This window comes from Pseudoliparis swirei, chromosome 12, assembly GCF_029220125.1.
Source record: "Pseudoliparis swirei isolate HS2019 ecotype Mariana Trench chromosome 12, NWPU_hadal_v1, whole genome shotgun sequence".
NCBI classification, from domain to species: Eukaryota; Metazoa; Chordata; class Actinopteri; order Perciformes; family Liparidae; genus Pseudoliparis; species Pseudoliparis swirei.
The window spans coordinates 8,579,177-8,598,559 of record NC_079399.1 but is presented as its reverse complement, the minus strand read 5'-3'; the positions used below and the strand labels follow the sequence as shown (position 1 = coordinate 8,598,559).

Below are 19,383 nucleotides of genomic sequence, written 5' to 3'. Positions count from 1 at the left end.
GGGTTTAGAAGAGGACCTGTTTTCACTCTGCGCCCACGATGACCAAGCCGGTCTTCAAAACCACAAAAGGCTTCACACACCTCTGACCGTGGTCATTGTAAACACACCCCTCTAATCATTCCTCGTTAGGTCTTCAGAGGAAAGCCGATGCTGAATAGGAAGGAAGGGGAGATGAAAAGGCCTGAATAAACTAATCCAGGCAAATTATAGTCTCCATTTCAAACGTCACACTCTCCCGGGGCTCTTTTGTGTAAACCATATAATGAAATCTTTCAGTGCTGGCCTTCACTGATACGAGACATTGTACTTTTCTTATACAACTTGTGACCCCTCATCTGTAACCACTACCAGGGCCACAGGGGTTAGGTTGTAACTGCGGAAAATTCGAGGCCTTCGTAGATTTTGTGTCGTCAGCTGCTAGTCGTATCAACGCGTCCAAGACAGTTTGAGTGGCTTCGAATTTAATTCAAGATAGGATAAAGTATTAATCTTTATGTTTCGTACCAATGAAATGGCCATGTGTTGGTACTTATGGGCCGTATTATCTTCTATGTTCCTCTGTCTCTGACAACTCGACTTCTGTTCTGACTTTTGTGAAAGCCGGTTTTAAAACGTGTCCTTTCTCCCTGTCCACAGTACTCTCTGACGGAGGCCAAACTCTGAGGTGGAGGAGGCTGTAAAGAGGCCCTGAAGGAGCCTCCACACCCTCCCTGCCTGACCAGCCGGTCCATCGGACGGCAATGGCTCCGCGGAAACGTGGCGGCGACGGCGGCGGTCTGTCTTTTATCTTCTGCTGTTTTAACAGCAACGATCACCCGGAGATCACCTACAGGCTCAGGGAGGACTTCGCCCTGCAGACCATGGAGCCGGCACTGCCGATGCCCGGATACGATGAGCTGGACGGCATGTTCTCCGAGTTGGTGGTAAGACTTCATTCCGCTGTTTCTTCTCGAGGAAATTCTGACCAGATTCGTTAGAAGACTTCAAAAGAAACATTGAATGAATGTTTCAGTCTATTCCTTTTACGTTTTTATTTCAAGAAGTCTGGTGTTATTCTATGTTTCTTACTGTCAGCAAATCTCTTTTGCCTGTGGAGCTCAAGTCTGATATAGCATATTCCAAAACGCATAAATGAGCCACACCACTGCACAGGGTGACTTTTGTTTTTTTATCACCATGAGCATGACCACTATACTTTATTTTGAGTCAATCCCACACGAACCATTGTGCTGCTGTGAATACCGACGACAGCACCAACTGTTTATAAATCCGCTGCTCAAAATAGTCCCCCAAAAATCCACTATTTGCTCCTGTTTGGGTACATTTGCCAAAAGCTACAGTGCCCAGCTGCTTCAGGAAATTACGTTTGCCTTCTTCAAAATGTTTTTATTTGCGAGTCATTTTAAAAGGTTTAGATTTCGATGTAGCTGGAGACCAGCAAGAAAGCAAGAGGAATTCAATTATTTGGATTTACCCAGTGCATGTTTAATATGTAGCGTAACAGACGCTTTCATATTCTATTAATATCAGAAGATGTTTCATATAAACATACCTCATTGTTTACACTGTCCGGTACATTTGAAGACATTCCCAACTAAACGGTCGCTTCCTCCCAGTTTACACTAGCTGGTGAATAACGGGGTTGCGCTGCTATTCTTCCTCTGTCTCATTGTCATTTCTAATTTGTTGTGCTCTCCTCTCTCTCCTGCCCCATTTTTCTTCTCCACACTAGTTGCCACAGTAATCTAAGCGTGACATTTTTTGCACATCAATAGACCTCATTCAGTAGCTCTTAATGTCTCGACCTCCTCTATCTGCTAATTGCTTCTTTTTGTCTGCCACCCTTTATGAAGACATAATTGAGTACGTTGAGTGTGACGACAAGCAGGCTTTCAGTTGCTCTGTTTACCAAAAGAAAGCCACCACGTGTGTTTCTCTTTGCCCAGTACGAGCATCCATGTGCGTGGATAATCTGAACGAGTTTGCTGGGGGGGAAAAAAGAGACTTGCGTTGTGGAATAAGTTGGGGGCCATCTGCTCTATTACGATCAGTTAAACCCGACCTTTGAACTCCAGATTCATCGATAAAAGCTTTCCGAAAACCTTCGAGTCGAGGTCGAGCTTCTTTTTCCATCCTACACTCTCCAACGGAACATCAACAACAAACCCATTGCGACACAAACTAAACTAAAAGCAACACTCATTTAATAGAAACAGATAACTTTCTGGACCGATCCATCATTAATTGTTTCCCCTCACGCTTTGATATGAAATGCAGCAACAGCTGACATCCAACTCCTAACTTAAACGTATGCCTAGTGCTCAAAACTTGCTGATATGTTTGCATTGCATTGAGACGTGTGCGTTTAGGGTTAAAATGCTCTCTGGCATTTCGTCTTGCCTGCAGCACCCTTTGTGTGCCTCTGTGAAATAGCTGCGAGGCGTTGTGACGCATGTTGTCTCCAGATGTTTGTTACCACATGTCGAGCAGGAAGACCACGCCTGATCTTTCCCCATTACTCACATGTCTCACAGGGCTGCAAGACATCTGATTTGACGATGAGTGATATCCAAGCGATCGTTGAGAGATACAGTCGTATGTAAAAGTTTGGGCACCCCTGATAATCTCCATTACTTTCATCTATAAATTGTTGGGCATTTGGATCAGGAACTTCTTTGTCATATATATAATACTTCATGGACACAGTGATATTTTAGCAGTGAAATAAGGTGTATTTGATAAACAGAAAATATGCCATATGCATCATAAGAGAATTAGACAGGTGCATACATTTGGGCACCCCAACAGAAAAATCACATTAATATTTAGTAGAGCCTCCTTTTGCAAAAATAACAGCCTCTAGACGCTGCTTATAGCCTCTGATGAGTGTCTGAATTCTGGATGAAGGTATTTTGGACCATTCTTCCTGACAATACATCTCCAGTTCAGTAAGGTTTGATGGGTGCCTAGCGTGGACAGCCCGCTTCAAGTCACCCCATAGATTTTCAATTATATTCAAGTCTGGCGACTGGGATGGCCATTCCAGAACATTGTAGTTGTTCCTCTGCATAAATGGCTTAGTGGATTTGGAGCGATGTTTCGGGTCGTTGTCCTGCTGGAACACCCAACTCCGCCGTAACTTCAGCTTTGTTACAGATTCTAGAACATTATTGTCAAGAATTTGCTGGTACTGAGTTGAATCCATGCTACCCTCAACTTTAACTAGATTCCCAGTACCTGCACGAGCCACACAGCCCCACAGCATGATGGACCCCCCACCAAATGTTACTGTGGGCAGCAAGTGTTTTTCTAGGAATGCTGTGTTCTTTTGCCTCCATGCGTAACGCCTCTTGTTGTGACCAAAGAGCTCTAGCTTTGTCTCATCAGTCCACAGCACTTTGTTCCAAAATGAGCCTGGCTTGTTCAAATGTAGTTTTGCATACCTCAAGCGAGCCGGTTTGTGGCGTGTGTGCAGAAAAGGCTTCTTCCGCATCACTCTCCCATACAGCTGTTCTCTGAGCAATGTGCGCTGAATGGTCGAGCAATGCACAGTGACACCATCTGCAGCAAGATGACCTTGCAGGTCTTTGGAGGTGGTCTGAGGGTTGTCCTTGACCATTCTGACCATTCTTCGCCTTTGCCTCTCCGATATTGTTCTTGGCCTGCCACTTCTGGCCTTAACAAGAACTGTGCCTGTTGCCTTCCATTTCTTAATAACATTCCTCACAGTGGAAACTGATAGCTGAAACCTCCGGGATAACTTTTTGTAGCCTTCCCCTAAACCATACTGCTGGACAATCTTTGTTTTTAGATCATTCGATAGCTGTTTTGATGCCCCCATTTTGCCACTGTTCAGAGGAGAATCAAAGAGAAGCACAACTTGCAGTTGGCTACCTTCAATACCTTTTCTAATGATTGGATGCACCTTTCTATGGAATTGAAGGCTTAACGAGTTAATCAGACTAATTATGTGTTGCAGTTAATCAGCATTTAGTAGGTACAGGTATTCAAATCAACAAAATGATAAGGGTGCCCAAACTTTTGCACAGCCTATTTTTCACATTTGATTTAATTTCACACAACTAAATACTGCTACACTAAATATCTTTGTCTGGAAAACACCCCAGCACTCAGTGTTAACTAGAAAATGAGTATTACACAACTGTGATCTTTTTTTGGTGAAGACAGAGTAAATTATCATGCAGCCTCAGAGGGGTGCCTAAACTTTTGCATACGACTGTAAATGTGGATATTTGTCTGTACTCTGCGAGCTGCGTCGTGTGAACGATGTCATCTTTCATTGACTATTATCTTCTCCATACAGGCATCAGTAAAGGATTGTGAAGACATAACATTTCGCATTTTTTTCTTAACAGTATCTGCATTTCTGTCTCCACTTTTGCAGGATGAGCTCGACCTTTCGGAGAAGCACAGGGAAGCCATGTTCGCTCTGCCCGCAGAGAAGAAATGGCAAATCTACTGCAGCAAAAAGAAGGTAAAAGACTTTCACTGTACGCCGTGTCAAACTCCGCAATTCAGCCGCCAGCTTGCTGCCGGCTGGCCGCTCTCGCTGAGTATTATCTGCAAATATCCTGCCAAGTTTATGTAGTCGCCTCCCTCATTGATTTGTTGTTATTTGAAGTGGAGTTCTCTCAAACACAGACCACACAACCTTGTATCACTGTTTCCCTCTGAGTGTGTTGCTGTCCAACGCAGGTTTTCATCTTTACAGTAAGGCGTGTACAACTGCCTTTTAAGATGAAAATACACACATTGTTTGGCAAACTAAACTGCCTTTAATGTGTTGTAATGTAAGACGGGCTATATTAAACATAAAATACATTTAAAAATCACCAGTCCTCCACCACCAAGAGGACTTTCTAACAACCCCAGTATGTTATGTATCTCTTCAATCACAGTCCTCATCACGATATAATAAGTCTGCACGGCGTCCTCGAAGCTCCACCGTGAATAACTCACCTAAGTGGATGTTACACAAGGTGGATATAAAAATAGTAATATCTAGAGGGAGTAACCCAAATGCTAAATCTAGCCTTTTCCATTAGATGATCCACAAACTGAAAAGGCTCCATCAGGAGTTATAAAGTACTGACATATATTACAGGTTTCTGGTGACTCCAAATACTGTGTTTTCTCTTATGTCTTGTCATTCGAATGTCCGCCCTGATGCAAGGGAAGGACTTTTATTCATGCGGTTATTTCCTTATACACCTGTCCCATCAAAGCATTTGTGTAGCCATAACATACTCTACCACTCGGTGACACTTTCGTGTTTTATTATGTCTCACTTCATAATAAAAGGACTGTATTCCCCGTATATTGTCCTGCACGCAGGGAAACGCAGACGCCGGGTCTCGTTTAGATTAACTGGAGTTGAGCTTTCAAGTCCCTGATGAATGTGCCCTCGCATTCTTCAGGCAGTGTTTCCGAAGGCCATAAGTGTGTATGAGTGTGTAGGATATCCTGTCCTGCCTGATGTGCAGGCAGGGCATGCTTTTCCTACATCCGGTCACAAACTGGAGGTGACGGGAGTTGAGATTTAGTGTGATAAATGGATGGTTTGCAGATCCTGCAGAAAACACAGCTGCAGAAACTCATCATACATGCAAAGTATTGCACTGGTCGCCATCATGCTAATTACCTTCGCATATGTTTTGATCGCCGTGTATTTATTTATTTATTTGTATGCGTGTTACTCGCGTAACAAAAAAAGTATTAAACGGAATCGCATGAAATTTGGTGGGATGATTGTTTATTATCCGGGGACCGTTTGCTTAGATTTTGGGATCGATCGGGTCAAAGGTCAAGGTCATGAAAAGGTCAAAATCTTTTTACCATAGCGCGGTCAATTTTTATCCAATTGGCATGCAACTAATGCCAACATGTTGATAATTCAATGCCCAATCTTGTGGTATGCGACGGTATGCGCTCTACCGAGTGCCCGTTCTAGTTACAAATAAGAGATGGTCATATTTTGCATGTTCATCCCTCTCTGTGTTTTTTCAAGTAATAAATGAGGTGTTCGAGGCTCCCTGCTTGCAATCTTTATGCTAAACCAAGCTAAGTGGCTTTGCGTCATTTCTACCACACTGACATGAGAGTGATATTAATAATGTATGTATTAATTAAACTCTCAGGAACCAAACCAAAAAACACATTTCTCAAAATGTTACGCAGCTCCTTTAAAGATCCACATGCATTTCCCAATAATGTATATTTATGTCAACAACTCATAACGCAGAAATGGTATATATTGAGTCAATGCTTCCGATAAGAGGTCTAAGACCTGCATGAATTATTCATTTTTGGCTGAAGACTTTGTTTGAGTATTGATGCTCTTATAACTTTGCCTGAGAAGCGTCCGCTAGCCCGCAGCGATAAGGCGAGAAGGTAGTGGAAATGAAAGCAGCTTGGTGTCTGCTCCCATTTCCACTCCCAATGAGTGGCCTCATTAGGAGTAGACCGCTTCAAAATATAACCCAAAATGCTGCGCTGCCTCTGTTCAGCATCCCAGAGATCACGCACGGTGGTTTCAGTGTCGGTGTGAAGATGGAAACAAATCGTTATGTGCGGCATCGACCTGCAGAGAGGGGCGAGGAGGGAGTTACAGAAAGACATCAATAATGCTGACTCGGCAACAGGCTCTGGCCCCGAGACAGATACAAGCGCATCTAAGCTCTCTCTCTCTGTGTGTGTGTGTGTGTGTGATGTGTGTGTGTGTGTGTGGGTGTGGAAAAGAGGCAGAGGATACGGACGGTTGGTCCAAGGCAAACAGGAAGGCTTCACTTCCACAGGTGCAGCTTTTGTGTGTCTGGCAGTGGGGTGATGATAAGGAGGAAGGTGGGGTCAGAACCAGGGCGCTGTGAGCCCACGGGTCAGAAGGCGGCTCTTTTTTGGCCAGTGGTTTCTTGGCTTCAGAAGTTGGGCCCAGCCTGAAGGAGATAAGTCAGTCAAAGCAGCAAAGCTTTAGCTGTTTGGTTTGGCCGGGCACCTGAGCCGATGAAATCGTGTCGTCTTCCTCCTTCTCCTTCGTCAGCGCTCTTCTTGGAGGCTACGTCATCTGCCAAAGAGGCAGATTTACTGATCTGGGTGTTAGCAGAGATTTTGCAGTTAGGTTTTAAATTTCATTTCCCCCCCCCCCCCCCCCAAATGCACACACAAAAAAAGTGTTATTTCTGAGAGGACAGAGCTGTAACTAAACTTCTCTTTCAAGCGGACTCTAAATAACTGAGAGTGATTTGTGTTTCCTAACGTGCCTTTGATCTTTACTTTCTCCAATGTGGAAAAAATAAACCCCCCGCTCTTCTGTCTCATCATAACCCTGAATAAACTGGAGACGTGTCAGCGTTTGAAGAGTGCTGACTTCCGAGCTGAAAGACGAACTCTTTTAAGATGCAGAGAGGAAGCGCTCCCACCTCCTGCGTCGGCTCCAGTAATGGACTGAACTCCGTCCAGCGGCCGCCTGGTCGGGCCGGCACCGGACGTGAGTGGAGCAGCAGGATCAGACCTTCCCGTCACTGCTCCGTCCCCGCAGACCGGCCAAGGCCTGCAGTTTCTGTCGGAGCGGCCAAGTCTCCGCACGCCGTTTTATTAACTGACGCCCAATTAGTCTCTGATGGTCACAGCTCGCTGGTGTTTAATGGAGCCAGAGTTCAAATGAAAGCCGGGGGGCCCTTTTATGTGCGAGCAAGTTCATGGTTTTCTTCTCCGTGGTTTCCCCTCGAGTTAGAAAATGTAATCTCAGAAATGTCTGACCGTTATTTTTATTTATTTGTTCTCACTTCTAATACAAACGTGCCAGTCGGGAGATTAATCGCGGCATTAAATCAGGCCACGTCCTTAATCCACCGTTTTTCATTTGCTAATCTCAAGATTTTCTCAAGCTGTGCTCTCTTTTCTGCACTTCTCACCGCCTCCTGATGATAGAAATGGGCTGGATATCTGTGGCGCCCTACTTTGACTTCCTGCTCCATATGTGGCTTTTGGCTATTTACTTCCTGAGCCGTCAGTTCCCTGCGTGTGTTTGTTGGTGTTTGTATCTTTCACGTCATTCAAAGCCAATTGATCTGAAAATGAGGGAATGAAGTTCTCCATCTGGTTTGCAGTTGGACATTGATTAACACATCAACCAACTACTTGTCCACTTTTGACTTTCAATATTTCCTCCAAGAGCACGTTTTTGTCGCTCCCAATTAATATTCTAGAGCCGAAAACAGATTTTTCTCATCAACTCATCTCCTTTTCTTTCCCTTTTTTTATAACTGTGTGACATTCCTAAAAACAAACGAGGCCTACTTGGGTCACTGCACAGCATCATACATTCTCTATTATTCTCTGTTTTTCAGGAACAAGAAGAAAACAAAAGTGCGACTAGTTGGCCAGAATACTACATCGATCAACTCAATTCAATGGCAGCTGTAAGTAATCACATTAACTTCATGTATGCTTCTCTTTGGATTAAAATATGTGCCTCTGCTATATGAATAAAACCTCATCACCTTCAACCAACTGAACCTCGTAGTGAGCCAACAAGTAACATACATTTTAATTCAAATATTATACTAATATTCTTTTTTTATCAGCTGGGAGTCGATTTACTATGTGACCTGTACGTCTCAGTAAGTGCAGCTTTATTTGTCCCTCAGACTTCAGACTATGTTTAATCTTTTGTTGGACAGAGAACGACGCTGCTCGCTCTGGAGAAGGAAGACGAGGAAGAGAGGAACAAAACCATCGAGAGCTTGAAGACGGCTCTGAGGACACAACCCATGAGGTGGACACACACTTCCCCTCATGTCACTCCGTCCTGTCTTTCGTATCTCCTCCTTGTCCGTAACATATAATATCATCTCCTTTCATTTCGCCTGCTCTCTCCTTGTCTTTTACTCTTTTCGGTTCCTCACACCAGTGTGTCCGTGAGTCCTTTTTAGAAGTGAACGGCCATAATGGTCACTGCAGTGTTGGTGAACGATTTTCCATTAAAGTGAATGTGCTTTTCACTGCACTTTAAAACAAAATGTTATGAGTTACATACATCTAGTGAAGCTGATGTAGCACAAGGGAACAAAGTGGATAGATACACACATTGAGCTGCTTGGCTTGTGATAGGACAGCTTTATTCGAGGACATTTCCAACTATAGTATTTCACATTAAAACTGTATTTCCAAACTAAGTTGATTTCCTTCTCTCCTCCCAGGTTTGTGACCCGTTTCATCGACCTGGACGGCCTCACGTGTATCCTAAACTTCCTGAAGAGCATGGACTACGAGACCACAGAATCGCAGATCCACACGTCCCTAATCGGCTGCATCAAGGCTCTGATGAACAACTCGCAGGGCCGCGCCCACGTCCTCTCTCACTCCGAGAGCATCAACATCATCGCTCAGAGCCTGGCCACGGAGAACATCAAGACCAAGGTGGCGGTGTTGGAGATCATGGGCGCCGTGTGTCTCGTGCCCGGCGGACACAAAAAGATCCTGGAGGCCATGATGCACTACCAACGCTTCGCCTGCGAGAGGACACGATTTCAGGTGGGCGGGAGCTGGCCGAGTACACAGCAGAGGCTTTAAATCTTTCCCTAGACCGATAAAGCCATTTAAAAGCAACGGTGTGGGAAGATGTTTAACAACTGTAATGTCATCCCGCAGACACTTATAAACGATCTGGACCGAAGTACAGGGCGCTACAGAGATGAGGTCAACCTGAAAACAGCCATCATGTCCTTTATAAATGCTGTGCTGAGTCAAGGCGCTGGAGAGGTGAATTATATGCATGAGACAGCGTTTATGCCTCCTTCCACTCTGGAAGGTCATCATTAAAGAGCTTCTTCAAAACTTTTTCTACCGCTAATTTATTCTGTTTTTTTTTTTTAATACAGACAAGTTTGGAATTCCGTATCCATCTACGATACGAGTTTCTCATGTTGGGGATCCAGCCGGTGATCGATAAGCTACGCTCTCATGAAAACTCCACATTAGACAGGTGAGAAGGAACAGAAGGAATGCACCTGCTCTAAAAGGGATGCCAATCAATGTTATTGATCAGGAACGGATTAACGTGAAAGCAAAGAAATAAAGGTGTCGTTTTCTGGAACTTTTTCTGAACTTCGAAATACATGTTTCAGTCGTGCATAAAAACAGCTGATTCTTATAAATAGAAAAAATAAACAAGTGCATCATAATTGCAAGCTGCCTCTCTTATCTCGTGTTTTTTCGTTCACACTCTCAGGCATTTAGACTACTTTGAGATGCTACGGAACGAGGATGAGCTGGCTTTGTCAACACGTTTTGAGTCGGTAAGTAGAGGAAAACTTAAATTTCCATAATTCTTGCATTATATCGAGACGGTTAAATATTTAGCAGGAGATATTCACCGGGCTTTTGTTTCTACTTCTTCTCCTCCAGGTACATATAGACACCAAGAGTGCCAACCAAGTTTTTGATCTCATCCGCAAGAAGATAAACCACACTGATGCACACCCGCACTTTATGTCTGTCCTGCATCACTGTCTCCTCATGCCACGTGAGTGTTGCCTCTCATTATTTACTCGGCTGTAGACTGTTAAATGTTTGGACAACTACCGTCACACAAAAATACGGTTGAAAATATTTTGTGCTGTGAAATGGGATTTTTTAAAAATCCTTAAATGTAATGAGGCCCCGAACAGGGTAGCCGAGTTACTCCCACAAAATAAACAGAGCATCTGTACCTTCTGGTTTCTGGCCAGAAAGAGAAGGATGTTGACTTTGTGCAGATTAGTCACTCCAGATATTGGATAAGCACATTCCTAGCCAAACTGAATACTTAACTCACAAGTTGGAGGCTGTTGTTGGCAAATATTCAGGTTTTGTTTCTGTTTTTCTCCAAAAAATATTTTGCCAGTTTTCTGTCACTTGACTCGAAATCAAATAGCCACAAAACATTTGCGGTTTTTCTTTCACCTTCTCCTCGGAGTGGCTTTTTTAATGAGACCACCTCCCTCTGTTACTTTCCTCTGGCCTTAATCGTGTAATTAACACTTCAGCTGCAAATGCGATGCTGCGGTCATATTCAAGAGTTAATAAAATGCAAGCGTGTAGTGGTAGAAAGAGGAATCTGAATAATATCCCTGAATATGATGTGATGCATTTGACATTTTTTAAAGAATAAGGTGTGTGTGTGTGTGTGTGTGTGTGTGTGTGTGTGTGTGTGTGTGTGTGTGTGTGTGTGTGTGTGTGTGTGTGTGTGTGTGTGTGTGTGTGTGTGTGTGTGTGTGTGTGTGTGTGTGTGTGTGTGTGTGTGTGTTAAAAGGGTTTCAAGCTAAATAACAAACGACAGTAAATATGTTGTCCCTCATGAGAGATGCAGTCTCACCGATCAATAATACCCCTGTAACCTTGTGCCCTAACTATGGTGCTTCTCTTTATCTCGTCACTTCTGAGTATTTATAAGCTAATTTTGGAAATCGGTCCTTTGATTCATCGTAATAGAACCGCTGCTGGATCCACTACTGTTCCTCTACTGACACTAATAGAGAAACTGTTTCTAATTACTCACGTGGAAACTCTTCCTCCCTCTGTCCTCAGACAAGAGGAGTGGAAACACGGTGCAGTACTGGCTGCTGTTGGATCGCATAGTCCAGCAGATGGTCTTGCAGAACGACAAAGGTCACGACCCCGACGTCACACCACTGGAGAACTTTAACGTGAAGAATGTTGTCCGGATGTGAGTCCTCATATCTTCCTCTGAGACGGACTGGATGACGACATGGAGCAGATTACTCTGCTGCCAGATTGAAGAATGTAGAGCACAGTTGTGTTTGATGAGTAATTAAAAGGCCTCGTGCACAACAGTGTTCAAAAATAGCTTCTCTTCTGAGTTCAGAATAACAAGGACTGCAGTTGTTCACTGGAGTTGGTTATGTGTGTCATCCTCTCTGCAGGCTGGTCAATGAAAATGAGGTCAAACAGTGGAAAGAGCAGGCAGAGAAAATGAGGAAAGGTTTGTACGACTATCAATGACTTCCCTGGAAGAGAATCCTAAATTTGTTATTTTTAAAATCCTGTTCTGAGTTATCTCAATATGACGTATCTCCCGTTTCAGAGCACCATGAGCTGCAGCAGAAGTTCGATAAGAAGGAGCGTGAATGTGACGCCAAGACTCAGGAGAAAGAGGACATGATGCAGACGCTCAACAAGATGAAAGAGAAGCTGGAGAAGGAGAGCAGCGAGCACAAGAACGTCAAACAGCACGTGGCCGAGCTCAGCGCCCAGCTGCACGAACTCAACACCGTACGTCATCCTCTATGTTCACCGGGTCACGTCATGATGACCCGGAAATAACACCTGGTGGAACATTGTGTTAATGACAATCCAGGTGGAGCAGAACAAATCCCGGAAAAATAGAAAGCATTTAACACTTCTATCTCTTTGCATATTGATTTGTTACTTTATGCTGAAATAGCAACACTGTGTGCTCCTAATTATTTTTCTTATGTCACCTGAGTACAAGTTACCCGGTCCCATCAATGAAACGGAAGAATACATCAACATTGTTGTGCAATGTACACGATTTTGACACCTAAAATATAAGACAATGGTTCCCAGCTTTTTTATCTTATGACTCCTCGTCATTAGTTATTGCCTTTATAGGATTTTTATAAGCCAGAAAAGAGAAAAGTAACAACATTTTTGTGGTAAATGACGAGACAAAACTCTCACAATATTGTCACACTATTGATGCTCAGAGCGTGGTAGAGAGGAAAAGGGTTGGGTTGAGAGGTGCAGCCACTTTGTTCACGAGACAAAGGGTTCAGGAGCCCGGTGATCATCTTCTGAGGACATCCAAGTGGGCAACAATCACTCAGTTCAGGCAATCAGGCCAAGACTCCTCCAGGCAAAGGTTACACTGACCAGGATTCAAGTTCACGTGATTACATTGTGAATGATGAGAGGAATTCCCCTCACAGTTCATATCCCTTTAATCATCTGCTGACCCTCCGGTTTAGTCCAGGACATCGAGCATCCTCAGGGATTTATAGGAAACGTGGAATATTGAATTATTGTTATGTTGACATAAGTCTGGTAATATTCTGTATGTTTGGAGAGTTTCTTCCTGTCCAGTGTTAAGGTTGTGTAATCCTCTCCCTGCAGAGACGGGCAGCTGTTGTTCCTGGAGGCCCTCCCCTCGGCCCCCCCGGCGGCCCTCTGCCTCCTCCACCCATACCATCTTTTGGAGGTATGTGCCCACCTCCCCCGCCGCCCCCTGGGGGCATGATGCCTCCTCCACCTCCCCCACCACCTCCTCCGGGGGGACCCCCTCCTCCTCCTGGACGCCCACCCATTGGAGGAATGCCTCCCCCGCCGGGCGCACCCCTTGGATCGTCCCTGAAGATGAAGAACATTCCCCAGCCATCCAACGCACTCAAGTCCTTCAACTGGGTCAAGTTAGCTGAGGTGAGAACAGTGGAGATGTGATATATAGCATAATAATATCCTGAGGCTTTGTGTTAGAATATGACATACGCATGTATTGTTGTCCTCTGCTCAGAATAAACTGGAGGGCACCGTCTGGATGGAGGTGGACGATGCAAAGGTTTTCAAAATCCTGGATCTGGAGGACATTGAAAAGACTTTCTCGGCCTATCAGAGACAGCAGGTACTGAGGACCGAGCAGCTCATCCTCGCTCCGGCGCTCCAAATGTGGCCGTCCATTGTTAGAGAGGCCCGGGTGCGGGGGAGGGGGCCAGCGGGGCCAGCTGGCTTGCATTTTATTTATTTATTTCTCAAATTTCTCTTGTTTTGCAACTTTTGATTTCTCAAGCACAACAAAACTAAAGTCGGCATGAAGCAAAAAAATAAAATAGAAAATTTAATGAAGTCCGGCGAAATGTACAGATATATTTGGGAGTTTATTCGATGCAAAACTTTCGGTAGCCAGTCTGTGACACACATGTCTATAATGACCTGTAAACATACTCATAATGTGAGTAATCTTATATGTTATAAGCACACATACACATGAACTGATTATAAAGCATTTTATAATGACTTATAAGGTCAAGTATTATAATACGTGATCAGTTTTTTTAAAGCATTCTAAGTGATTTTCATGCCATTTGAAAGGATTACAAGGTTTTACAACCATAAGGGTTAAAATACAATTATGATGCTTGCAAAAGTATTCGTTGTTATGTGTTATTATAATGTGTGTTATACGCGTTATAATTACACAATGCTATAAGAAGAATATAAAGCATTATAAGTGTGTTTATAACGCATCAGAGACATGGGTGTAATAGAAAGTGTTACTTAGCTTTCAGCCTTGAATCATCTTGAAAGCCTCCCGACTTTGCATCAGAATGCTGTTTCTGATTTATTTTTGTTTGTGGTTTGGATCCGTTTGCCGTGTGTGATTGAAAATGCACGAGTGAGCTCAGAATCAGCTGTGCCTTCAGTTCGCAGTTCATGTAGTTGCTCAGTGTTCTCAATCAGCAGAGCCTTTGTTAGCTGGGGAAGAGAATGAGCATGTCCTTTTCACAGAAGCATATCCAACACACTGGCTGGATTTCTTCAACACAATAAGATCCACCGTTTTAAAAAAAAAGACTGAATTGAAAGCATCTCTGTTCACAAAGGCAACACATTTTTCTACTTTTTGATCCTCGGTGTCAGAAATCTGACGGATTCTGATTTCTTGCACACGGCATGTGACTCATAAGCCACTCGCGTCTCATTGCACCGTTGTTGTCTCACAGAATGAGCTTTGATTCATGAGCTGCTTGTTGTTATGGGCTGCGATCACGTAACTGCTTGACTTATTCTAATGAGTGCTTACATCTTCCCCGCCTCTTGCCTGCATTTTAGGACTTTATGATCAATAACAGCAAACAGGTGAGTGTCCGTACAGTAGACGTCTGGAAGTTGTGTCGCTCATCTTGGATTCTATCGGACTTTGTTTATATGTTGCACTTCACGTTGATCTTACTTAAATGTGTGTAATGAATATATGACCCGTGAGTCTTTATTTGTGTCGTGTTTGCATGTACTAATAACGAGCGTGACGACCTCCCCGTGTGACCACTCACGAAGTCTTTGTTCAGTATTTTCAGCTTTTGTTTGTGATTTTAGGGCATGCGGCGTCTGTGTTGTTTGTGTTCGTGTGTGGTTGACTGCTCCTCATATGTATTTGTGCACGTTTTAAAAAACGCCTTCTGCCCTCTAACCCTCTTCGTCACTTTGCTTACAGAAAGAGGCAGAAGACGACACGCTGAGCTCTAAAAAGGTCAAGGAGCTGTCCGTCATCGACGGCCGGCGAGCTCAAAACTGCAACATCCTCCTCTCGCGGTAAGTTAGCATCGTAACACTCATGAAGCATTACTGACACAGATGTAATAGATAATCTCTTAATGCATTTAAAATCATTTTAATTTGAGGATTTATTTTTCAAAGAGGTGAAAACTAGATTAACTAAATCTAAACAAGTAACTCGTAGTTCTATAGCCTAAAAACATCACATATAAGCCAACGGTTATACTACATTGTTTATTACAAGCATCATCTGCACTAGATGACGCTTGTAATAAACATTGTAGTACAACTTAAGATTCTACGGGAAACTAAAAAAGAAAATAAGACTTAGAAGTTGCCCAATCAGATGAAATGACGTCAATAGTACCAAAGGCTCACTGACTTATTCCACACTTTTTATTTATCAGCTTTCTTTCCACAGTATATGTACAACAAAGGTGTGAAGTATGTCTTAGTGATGTGATTTAAATAGAACTCAGTCAGCTAAAAATAATGCATCTGTTTTGCTCTGCAGGCTGAAACTGTCTAATGAGGAGATGAAGAGAGCCATCCTGACCATGGACGAGCAGGAAGACCTTCCCAAAGACATGCTGGAGCAGGTACGTCATCCAGCATGTGCAGATGCACGGGTCCAATGTGCTTTTCATTGAGCGATTGTTGCACTTTGACTGCCTCCGAGAAAGGGCAGCAGAGTGGATTCATGTGCGTCAGCACCACCTTCTGTATCCAGTCATGTGTTCACTTCTCCTCAAAGCCTTTGTTTGATCAGTAAAGCTACAACTGTAACAACGGTATATGTTGATGATTTTTCTCTAGTGGAGACGGGGAGATGCAATAACAGACTGGTAGTGTAGGTGAAAGATGAATCTAAGAGTGTTTCTTCTTGCTCCATCAGCTGCTGAAGTTTGTCCCAGAGAAGAGCGATGTGGATCTTCTGGAGGAGCACAAACATGAGCTCGACCGCATGGCCAAACCCGACCGCTTCTTTTATGAGATGAGCAGGTACTTGAGTCGTGCATTTATTTATTTTTTCTCATGTTCTACCTTTTTAATTCTGTGTTACACAGGTGTTATCATCAGACCTGACTTCATCAGTTCAGTGCAGCGCTCTGCAGATTAGAACTGCTGACAAACAAAAGCCATTGTTTCCTCCCAGTCGGGGAAGATAAGTGAAACGACACACGGGGTTCTACTGAGCCGAGAACAAAAGCTCAACGTGTGAATCAGGAGGTGTTGGTGAATAAATCAAGTCTGTAACCCAACAACAGGAATGTAATAAGACCTCTAAGATAAAAGGAACAAAGGAAGAAAGTCTCAACTCGGCCACTAACTGCGTAAATACATTAAGAGCAAAAACTGGCGTTTCTGCATTATAGCGACGGTATAAAAAAAAGTAGTTAGATTTTTGCTTTGTTTTTAATTATTTACTGCCATTCACTCTGAGAACAACAGTCCCAGATGTATTCATTTGCTGCCAAGTCAGTGGTTTATAAGCTGAAATTAAAAAAACACAGCCAAAAATAAGCTTCATTAGCACACAGGCGGCTGGCTTTATTTAGCTCGGGCACAATGTTTGTGGATTTTTTTGAAACCCATTTCCCTGTTTGTAATTTATTATTTTCGACTGTTTCTGTTCCTCTGACACACATTTTCCGTGCCGTCCAGAATAAACCACTACCAGCAGAGGCTGCAGTCGTTATACTTCAAGAAGAAGTTTGCCGAGAGGATAGCTGAGATCAAACCCAAAGTGGAAGGTAAGCTACAACTTTGGGGATCTAACTCATACATGGTAATAAATGTGTTCTCCTTCGAAGCATCTCTGTCGTCATATTTGCCAAGCTATCTAAGTGTAAAATGAACTCAGTCACACCTTTTCATTACCTGAAACCCTGATGTTTTCCTGTCTCAGCTCTCACCAGAGCGTCTAAGGAGATTCTGCACAGCAGGAACCTGAAGCAGCTGCTGGAGGTGGTGCTGGCCTTCGGAAACTTCATGAACAAAGGTCAGAGGGGCAACGCGTACGGCTTCAAGGTGTCTTCGCTCAACAAGATCGCCGATACCAAATCCAGTATCGACAAGTAAGAACAGTTTTCCATTGTTTCTATTAAATTTCACTTTTATTATATCAGAATATTTTCATTTGGATTCTGAGTCTTACACGGTTCGGATAAGAGAACAAACAACCGACTTAAAACGATCGTATCAAACAGTGAATTAACTGTTGCAATGCTCAAATAGTCCGTAATTCCATTTTTATACTACCCCTTGCTTTTAAAATACATATTTTAAAGTGACTATGTAGCTCTCCCCCAAGGTAAGTGTGCAACATCCACAAAAGAGAGAGAGGGTTCCAGGAATGAGATAAAGATACGTCTGCGTGACCGAAGGACACGGTTACAGTCCACCGCTGACACACGGCGAGCGTTGAAGAGTTTTCGGAGACAGTCCAGAACATAAATACATCCCAACGTGCAGGACCGTAACCAAAACGGCGGCACGATCTACACAAAAGCCACATCTGGAACAGGGAACGTGATGTTTAGATGAAACTCCATACGGGTGATCATTTGTGAACGCACATAATCGAAGCAACATATTGCCCATTTGACACGTCCGCCGCCTCGAAGGTCGGTCCGGCTCACGCCCGTGTGTCTGTTTACAGAAACATCACCCTGCTGCACTATCTGATCACCATCCTGGAGAAGAAATACCCCAAAGTCCTGATGTTCCAGCAGGACCTGCAGAGTCTCTCCGAGGCGGCCAAAGTCAAGTAGGTGGAGCGGCGAAGCACCCGCTGCCGGACTTCCAACTGCTTCTACTTTTTACTTTCCCTTTGGGTGTGAAACCATCACCTCTTCTTCTCCGCAGCATGACGGAGCTGGAGAAGGATATCGGCAACATGCGCAGCGGCTTAAGAAGCGTGGAGAGCGTGAGTCACAGCGATCTCCCGCATAACTAGAACGCATGTCCAATTATTGGGAAGTTAGACTTCAAAATGTGTTGTTCCTCTTCTGGATGACTTTCCTCCTCAGGAGCTGGAATATCAAAAGAAGCGGCCGCAGGAGCTCGGCGACAAGTTTGTGTCGGTCGTGAGTCAGTTCATCACCGTGGCCAGCTTCAGCTTCTCCGACGTGGAGGACTCCCTCGGCGAGGCCAAGGAACTGGTACGTCACGGGGGGGGAGGGGGGGGTCAGAGGGCAGAGTGTGTCTGAGCACCGGTGTCACTTAGAAACCGAAAAGCGACGCATCCCCTTTCCTCTCGGATGCAGCTGTTTCTACGTGGCTTGTTGACCTCGCCTGTCACCTCGCCAGGAAAGCTAACGGCGGGAGTGAAGCGGTTCGGTTTCCCGCCGCAGCACCTCCGCCACGTGGGCCGCTCCAGAGACGGGAGATATTATTTTGCTCGTGTTATGTTCGACCTCTCGTTATTTTACGAACGTTTTTATCAAAAGTAACTGTTACATCTCGATGCCGGTGGCCGCTGGAGGCCAACAGAATGCCAATTCACCTCGTATTTGAAGTTCAAAAGCACATTTCATTTGAAATATTTTGCAGATATTTTATGAGGAATGGTCTTTTTTACGACCAGAAACCTGAGTATCTTCACCTTTCTTGCAAAAGCTCGACGTCCTAAAGTGAAACGTATGCATCTGCCCACATTTATTGGTGCACGCTTCTTAAAAATCTCTCTGTGTGTGTGTGTGTGTGTGTGTGTGTGTGTGTGTGTGTGTGTGTGTGTGTGTGTGTGTGTGTGTGTGTGTGTGTGTGTGTGTGTGTGTGTGTGTGTGTGTGTGTGTGTGTGTGTGTGTGTGTGTGTGTGTGTGTGTGTGTGTGTGTGTGTGTGTGTGTGTGTGTGTGTGTGTGTGTGTGTGTGTGTGTGTTACATTGACCCAAATGCTCTGCTGGTCATATGGCAGCTATTAGTTTCTGTGAATAATTTACAGTGTCCCGTGGTGAAATATGTTGACAGCGTTCTTCTGTCCTCACGATTGGGAACGAGAGAACCGACTGACCCTTTAAGCGGCTCCGGGCATCTGGTTCGTGTGTCTCTGGCCATAAATGACAAGATGTAGA

At 44.1% G+C, this 19,383-nt stretch overlaps 1 protein-coding gene across 3 annotated transcripts in view; it reads left to right on the top strand.

The window, feature by feature from the left end:
• Positions 1-19,383, top strand: part of LOC130202465 (disheveled-associated activator of morphogenesis 1-like) — a 46,443-nt gene that overhangs the window by 24,602 nt on the left and 2,458 nt on the right. For 2 of the 3 annotated variants that reach the window (XM_056428023.1, XM_056428024.1), the window contains exons 2-24: positions 637-923; positions 4,406-4,495; positions 8,367-8,438; positions 8,700-8,794; positions 9,219-9,552; positions 9,670-9,780; positions 9,900-10,003; positions 10,250-10,316; positions 10,426-10,543; positions 11,587-11,725; positions 11,943-12,001; positions 12,104-12,291; positions 13,153-13,455; positions 13,550-13,657; positions 14,866-14,892; positions 15,248-15,345; positions 15,824-15,908; positions 16,205-16,311; positions 16,975-17,063; positions 17,219-17,387; positions 17,972-18,079; positions 18,178-18,238; positions 18,342-18,473. In XM_056428023.1, coding sequence (XP_056283998.1) covers positions 741-923; positions 4,406-4,495; positions 8,367-8,438; positions 8,700-8,794; positions 9,219-9,552; positions 9,670-9,780; positions 9,900-10,003; positions 10,250-10,316; positions 10,426-10,543; positions 11,587-11,725; positions 11,943-12,001; positions 12,104-12,291; positions 13,153-13,455; positions 13,550-13,657; positions 14,866-14,892; positions 15,248-15,345; positions 15,824-15,908; positions 16,205-16,311; positions 16,975-17,063; positions 17,219-17,387; positions 17,972-18,079; positions 18,178-18,238; positions 18,342-18,473 — 2,847 coding nt within the window. In that variant the 5' untranslated portion in view covers positions 637-740. The remainder of the gene's footprint in view (positions 1-636; positions 924-4,405; positions 4,496-8,366; positions 8,439-8,699; positions 8,795-9,218; positions 9,553-9,669; positions 9,781-9,899; positions 10,004-10,249; positions 10,317-10,425; positions 10,544-11,586; positions 11,726-11,942; positions 12,002-12,103; positions 12,292-13,152; positions 13,456-13,549; positions 13,658-14,865; positions 14,893-15,247; positions 15,346-15,823; positions 15,909-16,204; positions 16,312-16,974; positions 17,064-17,218; positions 17,388-17,971; positions 18,080-18,177; positions 18,239-18,341; positions 18,474-19,383) is intronic. The other variant, XM_056428025.1, reaches the window with a different exon arrangement.